The following is a 19,502-nucleotide window of genomic DNA, read 5'->3' as shown; positions in this document are numbered from 1 at the left end:
CCTCTATAGAGATCTCCTGCTGGTAAGGGGACTGTCCCCTCTATAGAGATCTCCTGCTGGTAAGGGGACTGTCCCCTCTATAGAGATATCTTGCTGGTAAAGGGACTGTCCCCTCTATAGAGATCTCCTGCTGGTAAGGGGACTGTCCCCTCTATAGACATCTCCTGCTGCTGGTAAGGGGACTGTCCCCTCTATAGAGATCTCCTGCTGGTAAGGGGACTGTCCCCTCTATAGAGATCTCTATCTGGTAATGGGACTGTCCCCTCTATAGACATCTCCTGCTGGTAAGGGGACTGTCCCCTCTATAGAGATCTCCTGCTGGTAAGGGGACTGTCCCCTCTATAGAGATCTCCTGCTGGTAAGGGGACTGTCCCCTTTATAGAGACATCTCCTGCTGGTAGAGAGACTTGTGCTGGTAAGGGGACTGTCCCCTCTATAGAGATCTCCTGCTGGTAAGGGGACTGTCCCCTCTATAGAGATCTCCTGCTGGTAAGGGGACTGTCCCCTCTATAGAGATCTCTTGCTGATAAGGGGACTGTCCCCTCTATAGAGATCTCCTGCTGGTAGAGAGACTTGTGCTGGTGTTGAGACAGAGATGGAGGACAATAGAGAGACCTCTCTTTCTGGTAACGAGAGGGTCCAGCACAGAATTTGCTGTCCAGAAGAGACAGTCCCTGTCCTCTCGTAGACTTGACACCCCTTCATAGGGGAGAGCTCCCGTGGAATTCTCAGAAATGGAGCTGGGCAGTCTAAACAGATTTCATGAGATGCACTTTTCAGCCTTTTTCCAGAGAGAGAAAAACAAGCGTCCGCCTTCCATTGAACCATCAAGGAAATGGACTTCCTTCCCCTGGGAGAGCCTGTTTTGTACTGAGCCCTGGCTGAGTGTGAATTGTAATCACACAAATATCTGTTTTTCTGAGCTGCCAGTCCGGCTATTGTTCGCCTCTCTCAAAGCTGACAGCCTGGAGACCGGTTCCTCACTCTTCAATACGTCTTCTGGGACTGCCGGAGAAGGGTTTACGAAGGGAGTCCTCTGACCTTCAGTCAGGAGCAACTCATGAGCAGCTGAGAACCATCACTAGAACTTCAGGAGGCCATTGGGACTGGGTCACCGTTGGCTGGGTCTCCTTGGTCAAGAGCCAACGGAGAGCCCAAAAATCTTGCCACACCCTTCCAATCCCTCCGAAGACCTACGAAGAACTCAAAATACGCCCCGTGTGGAAAATCCTGGGTTTACCCCTCGTTTGGACGACCAGGCTGGGACAGCCACCTTCTTCGAGAGCTCCTGACCCCACCTCAAAAATAAACCAAGAAACGCTGGCAGCGGTGGGGCCCACAGAGGCAGAGATCGGTCACTGGATCCTGGGGACCCCCGGATAGTGCCGACCAGTGACTTGGGGCCCCAGTGGCCCTTGGCCTTGTGGAACGTTACTTTCGTCTGGCAGCTGCGATCATGGCCAAGTGGTTTAAGGAGCTCCCGTTGTCACTGAAGAATGTCTCAGAAAGGGCCAAGCCCGGGCTCCCGGGGGCCAAAACCCTCCCTAAAGTTGGGGCATCTCATAAGAACTCCAGCCCTGATTCCTCTGGTTCCTCGGTGAAGAACCGCAAGAACTCATCATCGGATGGGCAGGGCAAAATCGTGAAGGAGAGCCGCCTGTCCAGGGAAAGTCTCCAGAGCTTTCTGCCAGGCAAGAGCCGGAAAAACTCCAAGGACGAGGTTGGCGCTTTTCGGGCCGGCAAGAGTCACAACATCTATATCAACCGCCTTATCAAGGTGGACCCCAACCTGCAGGAGAAGAATGGGGGGAATTTCCAGGAGGTCAATGAGCAGGGGCAAGAGCCGGAGAAAGGGATCAAGGAGGAAAAAGTAAGTATAGAGTTTGAGGAGCAAGAGGACCTGTTGAGGTCATCTTCATGGTCGGGCTTTATTGGGAGTGTTTTCAAAGCTTAGAAATATGGTTTACTTCTTTGTGTTGTATATAGCGTTGGGGCATCAGCCATATATAGAACAGCACCCCTAGCGGTCAGACCTTGAAAAAAAACATAATGTTTTTTTTTTTTTTTAAATAAATGAAAAACTTGGATAAATATATAAATAAATATAATAAATATTAAAAAATTATATAAATTGGAAGGAAATGCCTGCAGCTTTTGGGCAAAATACTTTTTTCAAAAATAAATAAAAAAAATTGGATAAATAAATAAATAAGAATAAGGAATATAAAAAAAAAATGAATATAAAAAGAATATATAATTTGGAAGAAATTGCCTGCATCTTTCAGGCAAAATACTTTTTAAAAATAAATAACAACATTGGATAAAAATATAAATAAATAAATAGTGAATATTAAGAAAAATTAATATATAAAAAAAATATAATTTTAAATATAATGAATAGTAAAGAAAATAAATTTAAAAAAAAGATATCATATGAAAGGAAATGCCTGCAGCTTTTGGCAAAATACTTTTTCAAAAATAAATAAAACATTTGGAAAAGTAGATAAATAAATATAATGAATATTAAAAAAAATAAAATAAAATATAATTTGGAAGGAAATGCTTGCAGCTTTCGGCAAAATACTTTTTAAAATATAAATACCCAATTAGGATAAAAAAATAAATAAATAGTGTAATAATATATATATATATCTTGAAAGGAAATGCCTTCAGCTTTTGGCAAAATACTTTTTCAAAAATAAATAAAACATTTGGATAAATAGATAAATAAATATAATGAATATTAAAAAGAAAAATAAAATAAAATATAATTTGGAAGTAAATGCTTGCAGCTTTCGGCAAAATACTTTTTAAAATATAAACACGAAATTAGGATAAAAAAAATAAATAGTGAATATTAAGAAAAATGAATATAAAAAAAATATATAGTTTAAATAATAAAAAATAGTAAAGAAAATTCATTTAAAAAAAGATATCATATGGAAGGAAATGCCTGCAGCTTTTGGGAAAATACTTTTTCAAAAATAAAATAAAAATTTTGAAAAATAGATAAATACATATAATGAATTTTTAAAAGAAAAATAAAATAAAATATAATTTGGAAGGAAATGCCTGCAGCTTTCGGCAAAATACTTTTTTAAAAAAATAAATAAAAAATATACTGGAAAAAAAAAAGATAAATAAAAAATATGGATAAATAGATAAATAAATATAATAAATATTTTAGAAAAAGTATATAAAAAATATAATTTTAAGGGAAAGGCCTGCAGCTTTTGGCAAAATACTTTTTTTTTTAAAATAAATAAGAAAATTTGGTTAAATAGATAAATAAATATAATAAATATTTTTACAAAAGTATATCAAAAAATAGAATTTTAAAGGAAGTGCCTGCAGCTTTCGGCAAAATACTTTTTTTTTATAAATAAATTTAAAAAATTGGATACATACATAAATAAATATAATGAATATAAAAAAATTAAGATATTAAAAAAAATGTATAAAGTCAAACATTTAAATATTTTAGAATATAATATATTATAAATATTTTTAGTAATTTATTTATTTTTTACACCCAGTTTAATAGAAACAGTGGGGGGTACTTTTGAGGGAGGGGCCTATTACTTATATTTATTCTAGCTTTAATTGTGGGTATTAAATTCTGGTCCAGATGCTCCCTCAGAATCAAAGGGAACCTGTCATGTGCCCTTGAAGCTGCCATATTGAATTTTCAGTTGGTTCACGGGACAATAGACAACGCATTTCACCACTTTGCGCTGCTGCGTCATTACCGCGACCATATTATTTGGCTCCTGTGACCTCTTTTCTTTTCTCCACCAGATCATCATCATAGAAGACTATGTTGACCCTTACGACGCCAAGCGCACCAAAGTCCAGCGTGACGCGGAGAGAGTTGGAGAAAACGACGGCTACATGGAACCGTATGACGCACAGCAGATGATAACTGGTGAGTGTGGACCACCTGCGTTCCCATTACGCCATTTCTGTGTCTCTCGGTTTTTTTTTTTTTTGCGTAATTTTGCCTCGCTGAGCTTTTCGCTGCCTATATGACGGCCACCATCCGATCGTCTCTCCCTTCCCGGGACGCCAAGTTCCATCAGCAGAGGAAAATAATCAGGATTTCAGGAAGGAAACCTTCCTGGACTTGTATTAACCCCTTCGTGGCCGCAGCAACAGGACTATTGTCGCAGCGTTGTACCATTCTAATGCCGATTCCCATGTCACTCTGGGGGTGGGGGCAAGGTTGAGGTTGAAGTTCGTGACCTTCCAGTTGGAGCTGTGATTATGTGCGCTGTTCCCAAACCGCGTTCCTTATCTCACGTTGCAGCAGGAAACGCAAGTTCCTGTCTCCCCCCCCCCCCCCCCTCCTCTATTTTGTCCCTGGGAGTGGACTCACTAGGCTTGGGGACATTTTGTTGAGGTTCCATTTCCCAGAGCCGCAGTCTCCAACGCAGGACGAAATAAAGGCAGCCGGGATCCTTTCAGATTTTTGTGGCTATAGCTGCATGCTGGGCCTTGTAGACCGAGCCCTACCTGACCTAAGACCATGATCATTGTTGGTGGCTACCTGACCTAAGACCATGATCATTGTTGGTGGCTACCTGACCTAAGACCATGATCATTGTTGGTGGCTACCTGACCTAAGACCATGATCATTGTTGGTGGTTACCTGACCTAAGACCATGATCATTGTTGGTGGCTACCTGACCTAAGACCATGATCATTGTTGGTGGCTACCTGATCTAAGACCATGATCATTGTTGGTGGCTACCTGACCTAAGACCATGATCATTTTTGGTGGCTACCTGACCTAAGACCATTATCATTGTTGGTGGCTACCTGACCTAAGACCATGATCATTTTTGGTGGCTACCTGACCTAAGACCATGATCATTGTTGGTGGCTACCTGACCTAAGACCATGATCATTGTTGGTGGCTACCGGACCTAATACCATGATCATTGTTGGTGGCTACCTGACCTAAGACCATGATCATTGTTGGTGGCTACCTGACCTAAGACCAAAATCATTGTTGGTGGCTACCTGATCTAAGACCATGATCATTGTTGGTGGCTACCGGACCTAAGACCATGATCATTGTTGGTGGCTACCTGACCTAAGACCATGATTATTGTTGGTTGCTACCTGATCTAAGACCATGATCATTGTTGGTGGCTACCTGATCTAAGACCATGATCATTGTTGGTGGCTACCGGACCTAAGACCATGATCATTGTTGGTGGCTACCTGACCTAAGACCATGATTATTGTTGGTTGCTACCTGATCTAAGACCATGATCATTGTTGGTGGCTACCTGATCTAAGACCATGATCATTGTTGGTGGCTACATGACCTAAGACCATGATCATTGTTGGTGGCTACCTGATCTAAGACCATGATCATTGTTGGTGGCTACATGACCTAAGACCATGATCATTGTTGGTGGCTACCTGACCTAAGACCATGATCATTTTTGGTGGCTACCTGACCTAAGACCATTATCATTGTTGGTGGCTACCTGACCTAAGACCATCATCATTGTTGGTGGCTACCTGACCTAAGACCATGATCATTGTTGGTGGCTACCGGACCTAAGACCATGATTATTGTTGGTTGCTACCTGATCTAAGACCATGATCATTGTTGGTGGCTACCTGATCTAAGACCATGATCATTGTTGGTGGCTACATGACCTAAGACCATGATCATTGTTGGTGGCTACATGACCTAAGACCATGATCATTGTTGGTGGCTCAGGTTGTTATCTGGTTTAATCGCTATTTTCGGGACTTTTCTTCCCTTCTGACACATGACTGTTGGGCATTTTTTAACTATGTTTTTTTTTTTTAAATTATGACATAACCACTAAGTTTGGTATGATGGTGTGTATCAATAACTGATCTTCTGTTAGATCCAATCAGAATTTGTGTTTAAAACCCATACCCAGTGGAGTCCTCCAAGAGATTTCCCCTGATTATTGATCAGAAATTGTGTTTGATCCAATACCCGTTGGTGTCCTCTATAAGATTTCCCCTGATTATTGATACTTTGTGTCCAGTTATCACATTATTAGATGCAAAATATTAATAGCCACACTTTAGAAGCTACATTTAATCCAATATGCATTGGGGTCCTCCCTGATCTTGTCTGGTTTGGTAAACCTTGTATCCAGTCATCAAATGATTGGATACGGCAAGTATCGATAGCCACCAATTAGAAACTGCGTTTGATCCAATGCCCATTGGGGTCCTCCTTGATCTCATCAGGTTTGGTATACCTTGTATCCAGTCTTCAAATGATTGTATACGGAAAGTATTGATGGCCACCAATCAGAAGCTGTGTTTGATCCAATACTCATTGGGGTCCTCCATGAGTTTTCCCCTGATTATGGATATTTTGTATCCAGTCATGAAATGGTTGGTTACAAAATATTTATAAGCCACCAATCAGAAATTGCTTTTGATCGAATACCCATTGGGGTTCCTCCATGAGATTTCCCCTGATTATTGATCAGTAATTATGTTTGATCCAATTCCCATTGGGGTTCCTCCATGAGATTTCCGATGATTATTGATACTTTGTATCCAGTTGATAAATGGTTGGATATAAAGTATCAGTAGTCACCAATCAGAAGTTGGGTTTGATCCAATACCCATTGGGGTCCTCCGTGAGATTTCCCCTGATTATTGATCAGTAATTATGTTTGATCCAATACCCATTGGGGTTCCTCCATGAGATTTCCGATGATTATTGATATTTTGGATCCAGTTACTAAATGGTTGGATAGAAAGTATCAATAGCCACCAATAGGAAACTGAGTTTGATCCAATACTCATTGGGATCCTCTATGAGATTTTCCCTGATTATTGATCAGTAATTATGTTTGATCCAATTCCCATTGGGGTTCCTCCATGAGATTTCCGATGATTATTGATACTTTGTATCCAGTTGATAAATGGTTGGATATGAACCTGGAATGAGGAACTCTAAGGGTCACTGACCCTACTGAAACCAGAGGATTGGCATGACAGCCAGGAACGTAACATCTTCAGGCCTGCAATGGCCCCATTTACATTTCCACCAGTAGGTTGGATCAAAATATCGAGTGAATCTGTCATGGTACAAAATATTATTATTAGTAGTAGTATTAACACCCTAACAAAAAAATAAAAATAATAAATAACCCTAACCCCTAATCCTAACCCTATCCCCAATCCGTAATCTTAACCCTATCCCAATCCCTAATCCTTACCCTAACTCCAACCCCTAATCATATCCCTAACCCCAAACCCTAATCCAAACCCTAACCCCAACCCCTAATCCTAACCCCAAACCCTATCCCCTAATCCTAACCCTAACCCCAACCCCTAATCCTAACCCTAACCCTAACCCCAACCCCTAACACTAAATTTATCCCAACCCCTAATCATAACCCTAACCCCAATCCCTATACCTAACTCCTAATCCTAATCCTATCCTAGCCCCTAATCCTAACCCTATACCCAAACCCTAATCCTAACCCCAACCTTAACGCTTAATCCTAGCCCTATCCCCAACCCCTAATCCTAACCCTATCCCCAACCCCTAATTCTAACCCTAACCCCAAACCCTATACCTAACCCCTAATCCTAACCTTATCCCAACCCCCAATCCTAACCCTATTCTCAACCCCTAAACTTAACCCTATCCCCAACCCCTAATCTTAACCCTATCCCCAACCCCTAAACTTAACCCTATCCCCAACCCCTAATCCTAACCCTAAATCCAGCCCCTAATCCGAACCCTAAATCCAACCCCTAATCCTAACCCTAAATCCAACCCCTAATCCTAACCCTAAATCCAACCCCTAATCCTAGCCCTAAACCCCAAACCCTATATCTAACCCCTAATCCTATCCCCAACCCCTAAACCTAACCCTATCCCCAACCCCTAACCTTAACCCTAAATCCAGCCCCTAATCCTAACCCTAAATTTAACCCCTAATCCTAACCCTACATCCAACCCCTAATCCTAGCCCTAAACCCCAAACCCTATATCTAACCCCTAATCCTAACCTTATCCCAACCCCTAACCCTATCCCCAACCCCTCAACCTAACCCTATCCCCAACCCCTAATCCTAACCCTATTACCAACCCTTAAACCTAACCCTATCCCCAACCCTAAATCCAACCCCTAATCCTAACCCTAAATCCAACCCCTAATCCTAGCCCTAAACCCCAAACCCTATATCTAACCCCTAATCCTAACCCTATCCCAACCCCTAAACCTAACCCTACCCCCAACCCCTAATCCTAACCCTATTACCAACCCTTAAACCTAACCCTATCCCCAACCCTAAATCCAACCCCTAATCCTAACCCTAAATCCAATCCCTAATCCTAACCCGAAATCTAACCCCTAATCCTAGCCCTAAACCCCAAACCCTATATCTAACCCCTAATCCTAACCTTATCCCAACCCCTAACCCTATCCCCAACCCCTAACCCTAGCCCCTAATCCTAACCCTAACGATAAAGACATGGATGAGTGAGTTTGGGGTGGAGGAACTTGACTGACCTGCACAGAATCCTGACCTCAACCCCATAGAACACCTTTGGGATGAATTCGAGCGGAGACTGCGAGCCAGGCCTTCTCATCCAACATCAGTGCCAGACCTCACAAAGACTCTTCTGGAAGAATGGTGAAACATTCCCATAGACACTCCTAAACCTTGTGGACAGCCTTCCCAGAAGAGTTGAAGCTGTTATAGCTGCAAAGGGTGGGCCAACTCAATATTGAACCCTACGGACTAAGACTGGGATGCCATTAAAGTTCATGTGTGTGTAAAGGAGGCGTCCCAATACTTTTGGTAATATAGTGTATATAGAGAGGGGTCCCAATACTTTTGGTAATATAGTGTATATAGAGAGGCGTCCCAATACTTTTGGTAACATAGTGTATATAGAGAGGGGTCCCAATACTTTTGGTAACATAGTGTATATACAAGCAGCGTATACATTGTTCCGCGGTGGTTGCGGTCCCCCCCTTTGGCGTCCTCTTCAGGCCCCCACCCCCCGCTCCTGGGTGTGACTTCCCGTGGCGGCTTCCTGGCTCTCAGTGCGGCTTCCTCTGCTGGACGGCTCGTTCCACCGACAGGAAGGACGCCTTGGCAGCCAACAGGATAGCCCCGGTTGCCATGGCGCTGGGAGACTGGGACAGCCAGGTGTCTGAGCAATGGGCCAGGGCAGAAGAGGAGGGAGGGGGGGCATCTCTGTCCTCCGCTGATCTATCTCCGTTATGTGCCCCCTTTCTGCCAGACTCCCCACCGAGAATCTGGAATGAGGAACTCTAAGGGTCACTGACCCTACTGAAACCAGAGGATCGGCATGACAGCCAGGAACGTAACATCTTCAGGAGGAGGTCTGCAATGGCACCCTTTACATTTGGGATCAAAATATCGAGTGAATCTGTCATGGGACAAATATCCGGGGGGCGGCCATTACTGGCATCCTACTGAAAATGCCTGATTTGTGGCTGTCATGCTGATCCCTTGGCTTCCACTTGAAAATGACAGTTTAATGGCTTTTAATGCCGATCCCCTGGCTTCCTTCTATAAAGGTTTGTTTTGTGGCTTTTATGCTGATGTTGTGACTTCCTTCTGAAAATGCCCATTTTATGGCTTTCATGCTGATCCTTTGGCTTCCTTCTGAAACTGCCCATTTTATGGCTGTCATGGTGGTCTCTTGACCTCCCTCTGAAAATTACAATTTTATGGCCATCATGCTGATCCCCTGGCTTTGTTCTTAAATTGCCCATTTAATGCTGTCGTGATGATTCCCTGGCTTCCTTCGGAAAATGCCCATTTTATGGCTGCCATGCTGATCCCTTGGTTTTCTTCTGAAAATTACAGTTTTATGGCCGTCATGCCGATCCCCTGGCTTCCTTCCGAAACTGCCCATTTTTTGGCTGTCATGCTGATCTATTGACTGCCCTCTGAAATTGACAGTTATATGGCTGTCATGCTGATCCCCTGGCTTTGTTCTTAAAATGCCCATTTAATGCTGTCATGATGATCCCCTGGCTTCCTTCTGAAAATGCCCATTTTATGGCTGTCATGCTGACCCCTTGGTTTTCTTCTGAATATTACAGTTTTATGGCTGTCATGCTGGTCCCTGGCTTCCTTTTGAAAATCAAGATTCGAATTTCATAAGACAGCTATATTCCTTCTATTCTATTCAAATCTATTCTATTCTTTTCCGTTATTTTCTATTCTTTTTTTTTTGTTCTATTCTGTTTTATTCTATTCTATTCTTTTCAAAATTTGAATTTCGGAAGACAGCTATATTCTTTCTATTCTATTCAAATCTATTCTATTTTTTTTTAATTATATTTTTTTATTCTATTTTATTTCTTTATTTTCTATTATATTCTTTTTTATTCTATTTTATTTCTTTATTTTCTATTCTATTCTATTCTGTTTTATACTATTCAATTTTTTATATTCTATTCAATTTAAGAAGACAGCAATAATCTTTCTAGTCTATTCATTTCTATTCTATTCCTTTATTTTTAATTCCTATTTTATTATTTTATTTTATTTTCTATTCTATTCCTTTTATTTTCTATTCTATTATTTTATATTCTATTCTATTCTATTCTATCAAATTTCATAAGACAGCTATATTCCTTCTATTCAAATCTGTTCTATTTTTTCCATTTCATTTCAAATCTATTCTAATCTTTTCCTTGTTTTGCTATTCTTTTTTTATTTTTCTATTCTATTGTATTCTATTCTGTTTAATTCTATTCCATTCTTTTCAAAATTTGAATTTCGGAAGACAGCTTTACTCTTTCTATTCTATTCAAATCTATTCTATTTTTTTTTTTTGATTATATTTTTTTTATTCTATTTTATCTCTTTATTTTCTATTCTGTATTTTAATTTTCTATTATATTCTATTCTGTTTTATTCTATTCTTTTCGAAATTTTAATCTACGGCTATATTCTAACAAGAATACACAACGTCTGTGTATTTTATTTCTTTATTTTATATTCTGGTTTTTTTTTTCTCAATTATATTCTTTTCTGTTTTATTCTATTCTATTCTTTTTGAAATTTGAATTTCGGAAGACAGCTATATTCTTTCTATTCTATTCAAATCTATTCTATTTTTTTTTTTTATTATATTCTTTTTTATTCTATTTTATTTCTTTATTTTCTATTCTGTTTTTTAATTTTCTATTATATTCTATTCTGTTTTATTCTATTCTTTTCAAAATTTTAATCTACGGCTATATTCTAACAAGAATACACACAGTCTGTGAAGGAAATGTTTATATTTCAAATTTGAATCGAATTTCAGACAGATTTAATTTAGTTATTTCTGATTAATTTAAATTTGTTACTATTGTATATCTGGAAATTTGGATACATCCGAATCTCGGAATAACAAAAATGTTGTCCAAATTTCGATTAGGCAGATAGTTTTATGGAATCTATTTTAGGTATCTACTTGGCAGTGTTGGTTTTATATTCTTTATGAGAACCAGAGCTGGACACACCCAGGAGGAACCCCATTCCTGGGGCCCCCTGATGTAAGTCGATGTTCTCTCTCTGCATTGAGTGGGCACGTTGGATTGCCATGATGACCTGTGATCTCTTCCTTGATGTCTTTCAGAGATTCGGCGTGGAGGGTCCAAAGACCAGCTGATCACCGAGCTGCTCCTCATGGAGCTGACGTCCCCGAACGAGATCAAGGCGGAGGCCAAGAGGCAGGGGTCCCAGGAGCTCCTCGTCAAACCCCCTCAGCCCCCTCAGCTGTACGACACCCCCTATGAGCCCCCCGAAAATGAGCAAGATGGAGAGGAGAAGAAGGCCCAGCGGGCGGCCGATGGGACCCGGCCGGAGAATGACGAGAGGCCGGCTGGGGAGTATGAGCAGCCCTGGGAGTGGAAGAAGGAGCACATAGTGAGGGCGCTTTCAGGTAAGCAAAAAGACGTCAAAGACTTACGATGGTGTAAAAGGCTGGTGGACGGAAATGGACAATGGCCTTCTAAGAGGACCTGACATGACCTTCCATCTTTTTCAGGTTCATTTTTCCTTTCTAAGCTTCCTGTTGCAAATGTTGACCTAAGGAGAGTTTCTAGGGTCCTAATAGACCAGGGGTGCCTCTGGGCACAAAGTAATGTTCAGGGGCTGGTGCAGGGCCGGTGCTTCCACTAGGCAAACTAGGCAGCCGCCTAGGGCGCATTGCAACCTAGGGGCGCAGCCATGAGTTGGCACTCTCTGTCCATCATGAATGATCCTTGTGAGCTGAGGGGAGGGGGCGGCAGTGGGGGAGGAAGAATGGACAGAGGAAGATGCCAGGTGTCTGGGGTAGTGGCTGAACTACCAGGCCCTGGCTTTCCACCACTGTTGGGGGGGGGGGGGGGCCCAAGAGGCAGGAAGGGAGCCCACAGGAGTGCTGCCTGCATGATGATCCTCTTTGGCTGGAGCTGAGTGACTTAAACCCTGGGCAGGAAGTGACTCTCTGCACTGAGCTGGTGGGCAGCCGTTCATTTCCCTGGGTCGGTATTAAGCAGGGAGCGGAGGAGAGCTTGACCTGACCCCACGCTTGGCACTGGAGGGCGGCACCTTTACTGGAGCAGAAACGACGAGGCACCGGAATGGTCTGAGGAGGTTTGGGATTAGGGACGTGCAGAGTTCTCGGACTGCTGCGTCTCCCTTCACCAGGAGCCGGTTGGGGCTGTGGTGAGCACTGTGGTCCAGAAGAGGAGCATCCTAGAAGAAGGAATCAGCAGGATCACGGTGAAGGAGGGCAGAGTGCGGGCCACTCTCTTCATACCGCCCAGTGAGTGTTCCCAGAACAGGGGATCAGGGTCCCTGGGTGTGACATGGAGGTTCCCTGGTGTGAATGGGAATCAGGGTCACCATGTCTGCCATGGGGGATAGGGGTCACCGGGTGTAACAGGGTTTCAGGGTCACCAGGTGTGCAATGAGGAATTGGGGTCCCTGGGTGTGCCATGGGGGACTGAAGTCCCCAGGTGTGAAATGGAGGAACATCAGGGTCCCCAGGTGTGACATGGAAAAACATCAGGGTCTCTGGGTATGACATGGAGGAACATCAGGTGCCCCTGGTGTGACATGGAGGATCATCAGGGTCCCTTGGTGTGGCATAAAGGGACATTAGGGTCCCCAGGTGTGATATGGAGGATCATCGGGGTCCCTTGGTGTGGCATAGAGGGACATTAGGGTCCCCAGGTGTGACATGGAGGATCATCGGGGTCCCTTGGTGTGGCATAGAGGGACATTAGGGTCCCCAGGTGTGACATGGAGGAATATGGGGGTCACTGGGTATGACAGCATAACATAGAGGAGCCATCAGATCAGGGTCACTGGTTTGGACATAGAGGAGTTTTTAACCCCTTCCCTTTTTATTTTTTTGGGGGGCGCAAGTAGCTGGTCTTGCCTAGGGCGTAAAATAGTCTAGCACCGGCCCTAGGCTGGTGGGATACTATGATGACCACTTTGGATCAAATCTAAGACCAATAAAAAATTTTAACCTGAACAAAAAGGAATTGGTCTAAAAATTGTAATGTTACGTTATGACAACTGAAAAGTAGATACAATTTACAATGTAACAAAACTGTATAATATGTAGAATGTATCATCTTCATATCTCCAAGGAGTCCCTCAGTAGAAGACCTGGTGACCCTTGGTATAGTTGTACAAATATATCCCTATATAATATATCCCAATGCTGGTAATTCCCGTAGGTTAGAGTAGCGCCAACATTTTATAAGTTGTCGGCCAAATGTAGGAAAGGTTTCCTCACTGTGTAGTGATGGGACCTTTGTTACCTTTGGTTTTCCAGCAAGATCTTCGTATCTCACCATCTTCTTTCCTTTCTTGGCTCCACAGTGCAATTTGAGAACAGCGAGCGCTCGCAGGCCAAGGAGGAAGGAGGCCGTCTGCACCAACGACAGAAAAGTTGGACGGCCAAAGTCTTGAAGCAGCCTCAGGCCGAGCAGACGGACAAAGTGGACCCGACTGTCCCCCTGGAAAAGCAGAGGTGTGCTTGCATCGCATTTGCATCATCTTGGTGTGCCTGTTCCAGCATCATCTGATCCACTATGACTAGATCACGGGGTTTTAGTGTTAGGAGGAACACTATAGACATCTTCTACCATCTAATATAATAAATGGAATCTTAAGGCAAACCTCAGTGGTATTGACCCCGCCTACCAGGGGTCAGACACCTATATGCTCTTCACCTTGAGGAAGATACTCAGGCAACTCCTATGCACTGTACCTCAGGCTAGGTCACATGGTTTTAGTATTAGGAGTTACACCATGGACAGGGCCGGATTAAGAGCATCATGGGCTTGGTGCTGAGGATTTTGAAGGGCCTTAAGGGCCGTGCCTTGGCATGCACCCAGAGGAGGAAGGGTGCAGCCATGCATGCCTAATTCAACATGGGATGCTGTCTCTGAAGCCCATAAACACATCCATGCATCGGCAACTGTCCCTCCTTGTCCGGCCTTCGTGCTGTGTGGGGAGGTTCTGAGGGTGCTGCCTGGGGAAGCGAGCATAGAAGCCAGACTTCTGTGTTTACAAGTGACAGAAGAGTGGTCACAGTGAATATGGCCAACCCGGGGCCTATATAAAGGTAGGGGCCTGGAGCTGCAGCTCCAATAGCCCCTATGTTAATCTGGCCCTGACCATGGACATCTTCCACCATCTACCATAAATGTAATAACACTGCTGCTGGACATACAGTAGGGAAATAAGTATTTGATCAAAGATGAGCAGCGCTATGGAATATATGGTAAATATAGATTAACAGTAAGGTGTAAGCTGCCAACAACCAAACCCAGAAGGGTTAAATAATTAAATGCGTACAGGTGGGGTTGTGAACGGCGCTACCTTTTCAAGGAATGAGTGCACTTAGTGAACAAAATAGATTCAGTGAGCAGTGATATTTAAAATAATTTATAAAGTGCCTTAGTGATTTATGATTTAATTGTATAAATTATAAAGTGCACATGTGACTTACAGTTTAACCAGAGACCGATTGTAATAAGGTATAAATTATGTACTAATAGTGCAGTGATACAGTGCAAAGTGCTTGGTGCAAAGAATCACAAATTAAGAAAAAGACAGTGACTTTTATTCCCCGTTCACATAGAGGCGACGCTACTTCGCACCACGACCTCCGAGGTCGCGGTGCGAGCAGCGCGCCGCGACCTCGGAGCGGCCGCCACGGACTTCATAACATTGAAGTCTATGGCGGTCGCCTCCTGGTCGCCCCAAAGAAGCTCCTGACCCTTTTTCTAAGTCGGAGCGACTTGTGTCGCTCCTTTTAGAACGGGTCCGCAGCTTCCCTATGGGAGGCGACCTACGGCGACCTGTGAGGCGACCAGGTCGCCTCACAGGTCGCCCTAGTGTGAACGGGGACTTATTTAAAATTAAATGTAGCAGGTGCAGTGTACATCCAATCAAGAAAAAAACTATAAGTGATTGCACATTTGAACAAAAAACATAAAGTGATTGTTGCTGTGAGCAGGGGTGAGAAATAATGGGTGAAAAGAGCCGATCAGTTTACAAGAAATTAAATGCAAAATGAAGAGGCTCCGGGTTGCAGACACTAGCGTGACTGCTCTAGGTGTCGTACCCTATATACAACCTGCTATGGCTTTTTCTGGGGAATGCTGTTCAGGGTTTCCTCCACTCCTTCTCTTCCATTTGTGGACCGTGTGTTCCTCAAAAATAAATGCAGAGAAGGAAACCCCTTGGTGCCATGTTCTACATACAACTAGAACAAGTGCGTGTAGTAACTCACAAGTTGAGCTGCAGGCTGTCCGCAATCAGTGGTTTTTTCGGCCGGGAAGCTTCCGCGATCCACGGCTCTGGCTCCGGGTGCCGGAAGTGACGTAATGACGTAGAAGACTCCGCTCCAGCAGACGTCCTCTGACGAAACGAGTAGGGCGGAGTCTTCTACGTCATTACGTCACTTGTTCTAGTTGTATGTAGAACATGGCATCAAGGGGTTTCCTTCTCTGCATTTATTTTTGAGGAACACACGGTCCACAAACGGATAATAATAATAATAAAAAAGGATTGTAACAAAAATAATAAATTAATTAATTACCTAACTAATTAAATGTTATAATAATAATAAATCAATATGACAATCGTAATAATGATAAAAAAGTTCAAAAATGAAAAAAAAAAAGCATTGTCCCAAAAATAATAAATTAATTACCTAATTAATTAAATAAACGAAGGGGATTTATGTGTTGAAACGCGTTGCCCAACAAATTCTATCACCAGATCTTTGATTGAGAAAAATTACTCTACCTGCTTGTCCTTTAGTGGTTTGCTTCTCATGGGTGAAGTTGAGTGTGAGCTCCACCTGCTGCAAAAATCATAAATGAATTAATTACCTAATGAATTAAATATTATATTATTGAAGGGGGTTTATTATGTGTTGAAACACATGCACGACGATGTGGGCTGGACTCTAACTTAGTAGAGGAGATTTGTTAGAGTAGTGAAGGACTGATCATTTTAATTCAGACTATAATAGTTGACCTGATACATCATAGCAGATCAAAAAATGTATTTAAAAAAAGGAAAAACAATAAAAAAAAATAATAATAATAATAATAAAGCATTGTAACAAAAATAATAAATGAATTAATTAACTAACTAATTAAATGTTATAATAATAATAATAATAATAATAATAATAATAATAAAAAAGTTCAAAAATGAAAAAAAAAAGCATTGTCCCAAAAATAATAAATAAATTACCTAATAATAAAAATAATAATAATAATAATAATAATAATAAAGCATTGTAACAAAAATAATAAATTAATTAATTAACTAACTAATTAAATGTTATAATAATAATAATAATAATAATAATAATAATAATAAAGTTCAAAAATGAAAAAAAAAAAAGCATTGTCCCAAAAATAATAAATAAATTACCTAATTAATTAAATATTTTAATAACAAAGGGGATTTATGAGTTGAAACGCATTGCCCAACACATTCTACTACCAGATCTTTGATTGAGAACAATTAGTCTACCCTCTTGTCCATTAGTGGTTTGCTTCTCATGGGTGGAGTGGAGTGTGAGCTCCACCTGCTTTTATATCCGGTGTCTCCATCCACAGCTGACATTGGTTGACCGTTTGGTGATGCGCCAGTCACATTCACAGCCTGTTACGTGACCCTTGCTCTGTTTTCTGGTCACAGCTGGTATCATGGTTCGGTGACCCGTGCGGAGGCGGAGAGCAGGCTGCAGTCCTGTCGCGAGGCCAGCTACCTACTACGGAACAGCGAATCGGGGAACAGCAAATACTCTATCGCTCTCAAGTGAGTAGTAATTCCATGTGCAAATTAAAGGTCTTCTCCAAGTAAAAAAGCATTATGGACTGATTTAAAGGTTAAAAGAGTTGTAGGTTAATGCACCCCCCAATGCATCCCCCAACTCCTACCATGCTGCATGGCATCACATTATATAGAAGGCTCTGCCGCAATGCCTCAACTCCCGCCTGCTGCGTAGAACACTACTGAAGACCCCTGATGCCTCACTGAGCTCTCTTCATCCTATAAGCCCACCTAAGTCTCTTCCATTCTTATCCCACAGGAAAGCCACTCCTTCTGTAAGCCTTTTTTGGCTTTCGGCTGGTGTGTAGCGACTCCATATAAATTAATTTTCACTTCCTTAACTGTAAAATAGCTTTTGAAGGGACAGATATGTGAGCTGAAGTGGCTGTATTTTCACCCATGTACCTTCTTGGGGGCTCGCACCCTCTCCATAAGGTGCCATCATCAATGGCAGTTCAAGGTGCTGGATGGGAACCTTGTCTATAACAGGTTTGTTGCAATGTGCCACAATAGGGCTTTCCATTGGCTGTAGAGCCAGTGTGAAGAGAACCTGTTGAGTCTCCAACCTTCTCAAGGTGGATACCAAAGCTGTGAGTACAGCATCCATTTTAATGGGAGCCTCTCAAAATAATTATGGAAAAGCTGCAACTGCCAGATTTTTCTAAAGAGGTTCCAAAGTTTAATTACATCTTTGATTCATTAGTTAATGAGCTGCTGGGTGTCGGCAGATCTGCAGTTGCCCATTCATTGTCTAAAATGGACACCAAAGGGCGCTTCTAAGTGTAGAAAGTCTCTTTCACGGTCTGAAGTAAAGCACAAAAGCTTTTGCGCCTCCAAAAAAACCTCACCAACAGCATCCCCTTTTGTTCTCTTCGGACAGGTCCTCCTATTTCATTACTGTAAACCTTTCTCCTTGCAGGACCAGCCAGGGCTGTGTTCACATCATTGTGGCGCAAACCAAGGACAACAAGTTCACGCTGAACCAGACCAGCGGTGTTTTTTGCAGCATCCCAGAGGTCGTTCACTATTACTCCAGCCAAAAGTTACCCTTCAAGGGGGCTGAGCATATGAGCTTATTATACCCAGTTCCCAGAGTACACTAAGCTCTTCAGACCCCAACGACCTGAAGGCACCCCCTCTGCTGTCACCCCAACTCTTTAAGGAGCCAGTCAGTGGCACTCCTCTTTCAAGTTTGATTTACGCATCTTGGAGACCTGCACGGCAAATTTCAACTCCTACTGTCAAGGCCAAAGCCCACTAATAGCGCCCAACTTTTTCTGCAAAGATCAATATGGCGGCCCTTTGTACAAGGCATACCCTCTCTTCAGGCCTTGGTTGTCTTCTGGCAATAGTGGACAAATGGAAGTCAAAGACCAGACTGACAAGACCAACCTGCTCTTCAGGCCTTGGTTGTCTACTGGCAATGGTGGACCAAAGGAAGTCAAGGACCAGATGGATAAGGCCTACTCATTCTTCAGGCCTTGGTTGTCTACTGTCAATGGTGGACCAAAGGAAGTCAAGGACCAGATGGATAAGGCCTACTCATTCTTCAGGCCTTGGTTGTCTACTGGCAATGGTGGACCAAAGGAAGTCAAGGACCAGATGGATAAGGCCTACTCATTCTTCAGGCCTTGGTTGTCTACTGGCAATGGTGGACCAAAGGAAGTCAAGGACCAGATGGATAAGGCCTACTCATTCTTCAGGCCTTGGTTGTCTACTGTCAATGGTGAACCAAAGGAAGTCAAGGACCAGATGGATAAGGCCTACTCATTCTTCAGGCCTTGGTTGTCTACTGGCAATGGTGGACCAAAGGAAGTCAAAGACCAGACGGACAAGGCCTACCTGCTCTTTAGGCCTTGGTTGTCTACTGGCAATGGTGGACCAAAGGAAGTCAAAGACCTGACATTAATAAGGACCCTGGAATGTTACGGAAAGTTCAGGAGGTGGAGATGGCTCGGAATTGTGTTACAAAGTATCAGCAGGTTTTAATCGAGGAACCTCAGTCTGCGTTAGAATGTGAAAATTTGGAAAACTCCAAAGATTGTTACCGTGGCTGAAAAAAAAAAAAAAGGGTAAAAGGACTGAATAATTCTTGTATGGAAGAAACAGAGAAGAAGGTTTTTGTTCCATACATTTGC

At 42.5% G+C, this 19,502-nt stretch overlaps 1 protein-coding gene across 1 annotated transcript; it reads left to right on the top strand.

Annotated features, from left to right (window-relative positions):
• The first annotated feature begins 727 nt into the window (after positions 1 to 727).
• Positions 728 to 18,607, top strand: SHE (Src homology 2 domain containing E). Its single transcript, XM_082275067.1, has 6 exons — positions 728 to 1,870; positions 3,799 to 3,925; positions 11,639 to 11,944; positions 13,882 to 14,032; positions 17,230 to 17,349; positions 18,284 to 18,607. Exons 1-6 carry the CDS (start codon positions 1,457 to 1,459, stop codon positions 18,465 to 18,467), a joined length of 1,302 nt encoding a protein of 433 aa, XP_082131193.1. The 5' UTR covers positions 728 to 1,456; the 3' UTR covers positions 18,468 to 18,607.
• The last annotated feature ends 895 nt before the right edge of the window (positions 18,608 to 19,502 follow it).

The sequence above is a fragment of the Pelophylax lessonae genome (genome assembly GCF_965119305.1).
Source record: "Pelophylax lessonae genome assembly, chromosome: 13".
In the NCBI taxonomy this organism is placed as follows: domain Eukaryota; kingdom Metazoa; phylum Chordata; class Amphibia; order Anura; family Ranidae; genus Pelophylax; species Pelophylax lessonae.
Note: the sequence above shows the minus strand (reverse complement) of the source record. Positions and strands in the feature narration are given on the sequence as shown.

Excerpts from the sequence above, each read along its gene's own strand:
- SHE (XM_082275067.1), top strand. The coding sequence starts at position 1,457 with ATGGCCAAGTGGTTTAAGGAGCTCCCGTTGTCACTGAAGAATGTCTCA. Across the intron at positions 1,871-3,798 it reads AAGGGATCAAGGAGGAAAAA|ATCATCATCATAGAAGACTA; the intron begins GTAAGTATAGAG and ends TTTCTCCACCAG. Across the intron at positions 3,926-11,638 it reads CGCACAGCAGATGATAACTG|AGATTCGGCGTGGAGGGTCC; the intron begins GTGAGTGTGGAC and ends GATGTCTTTCAG.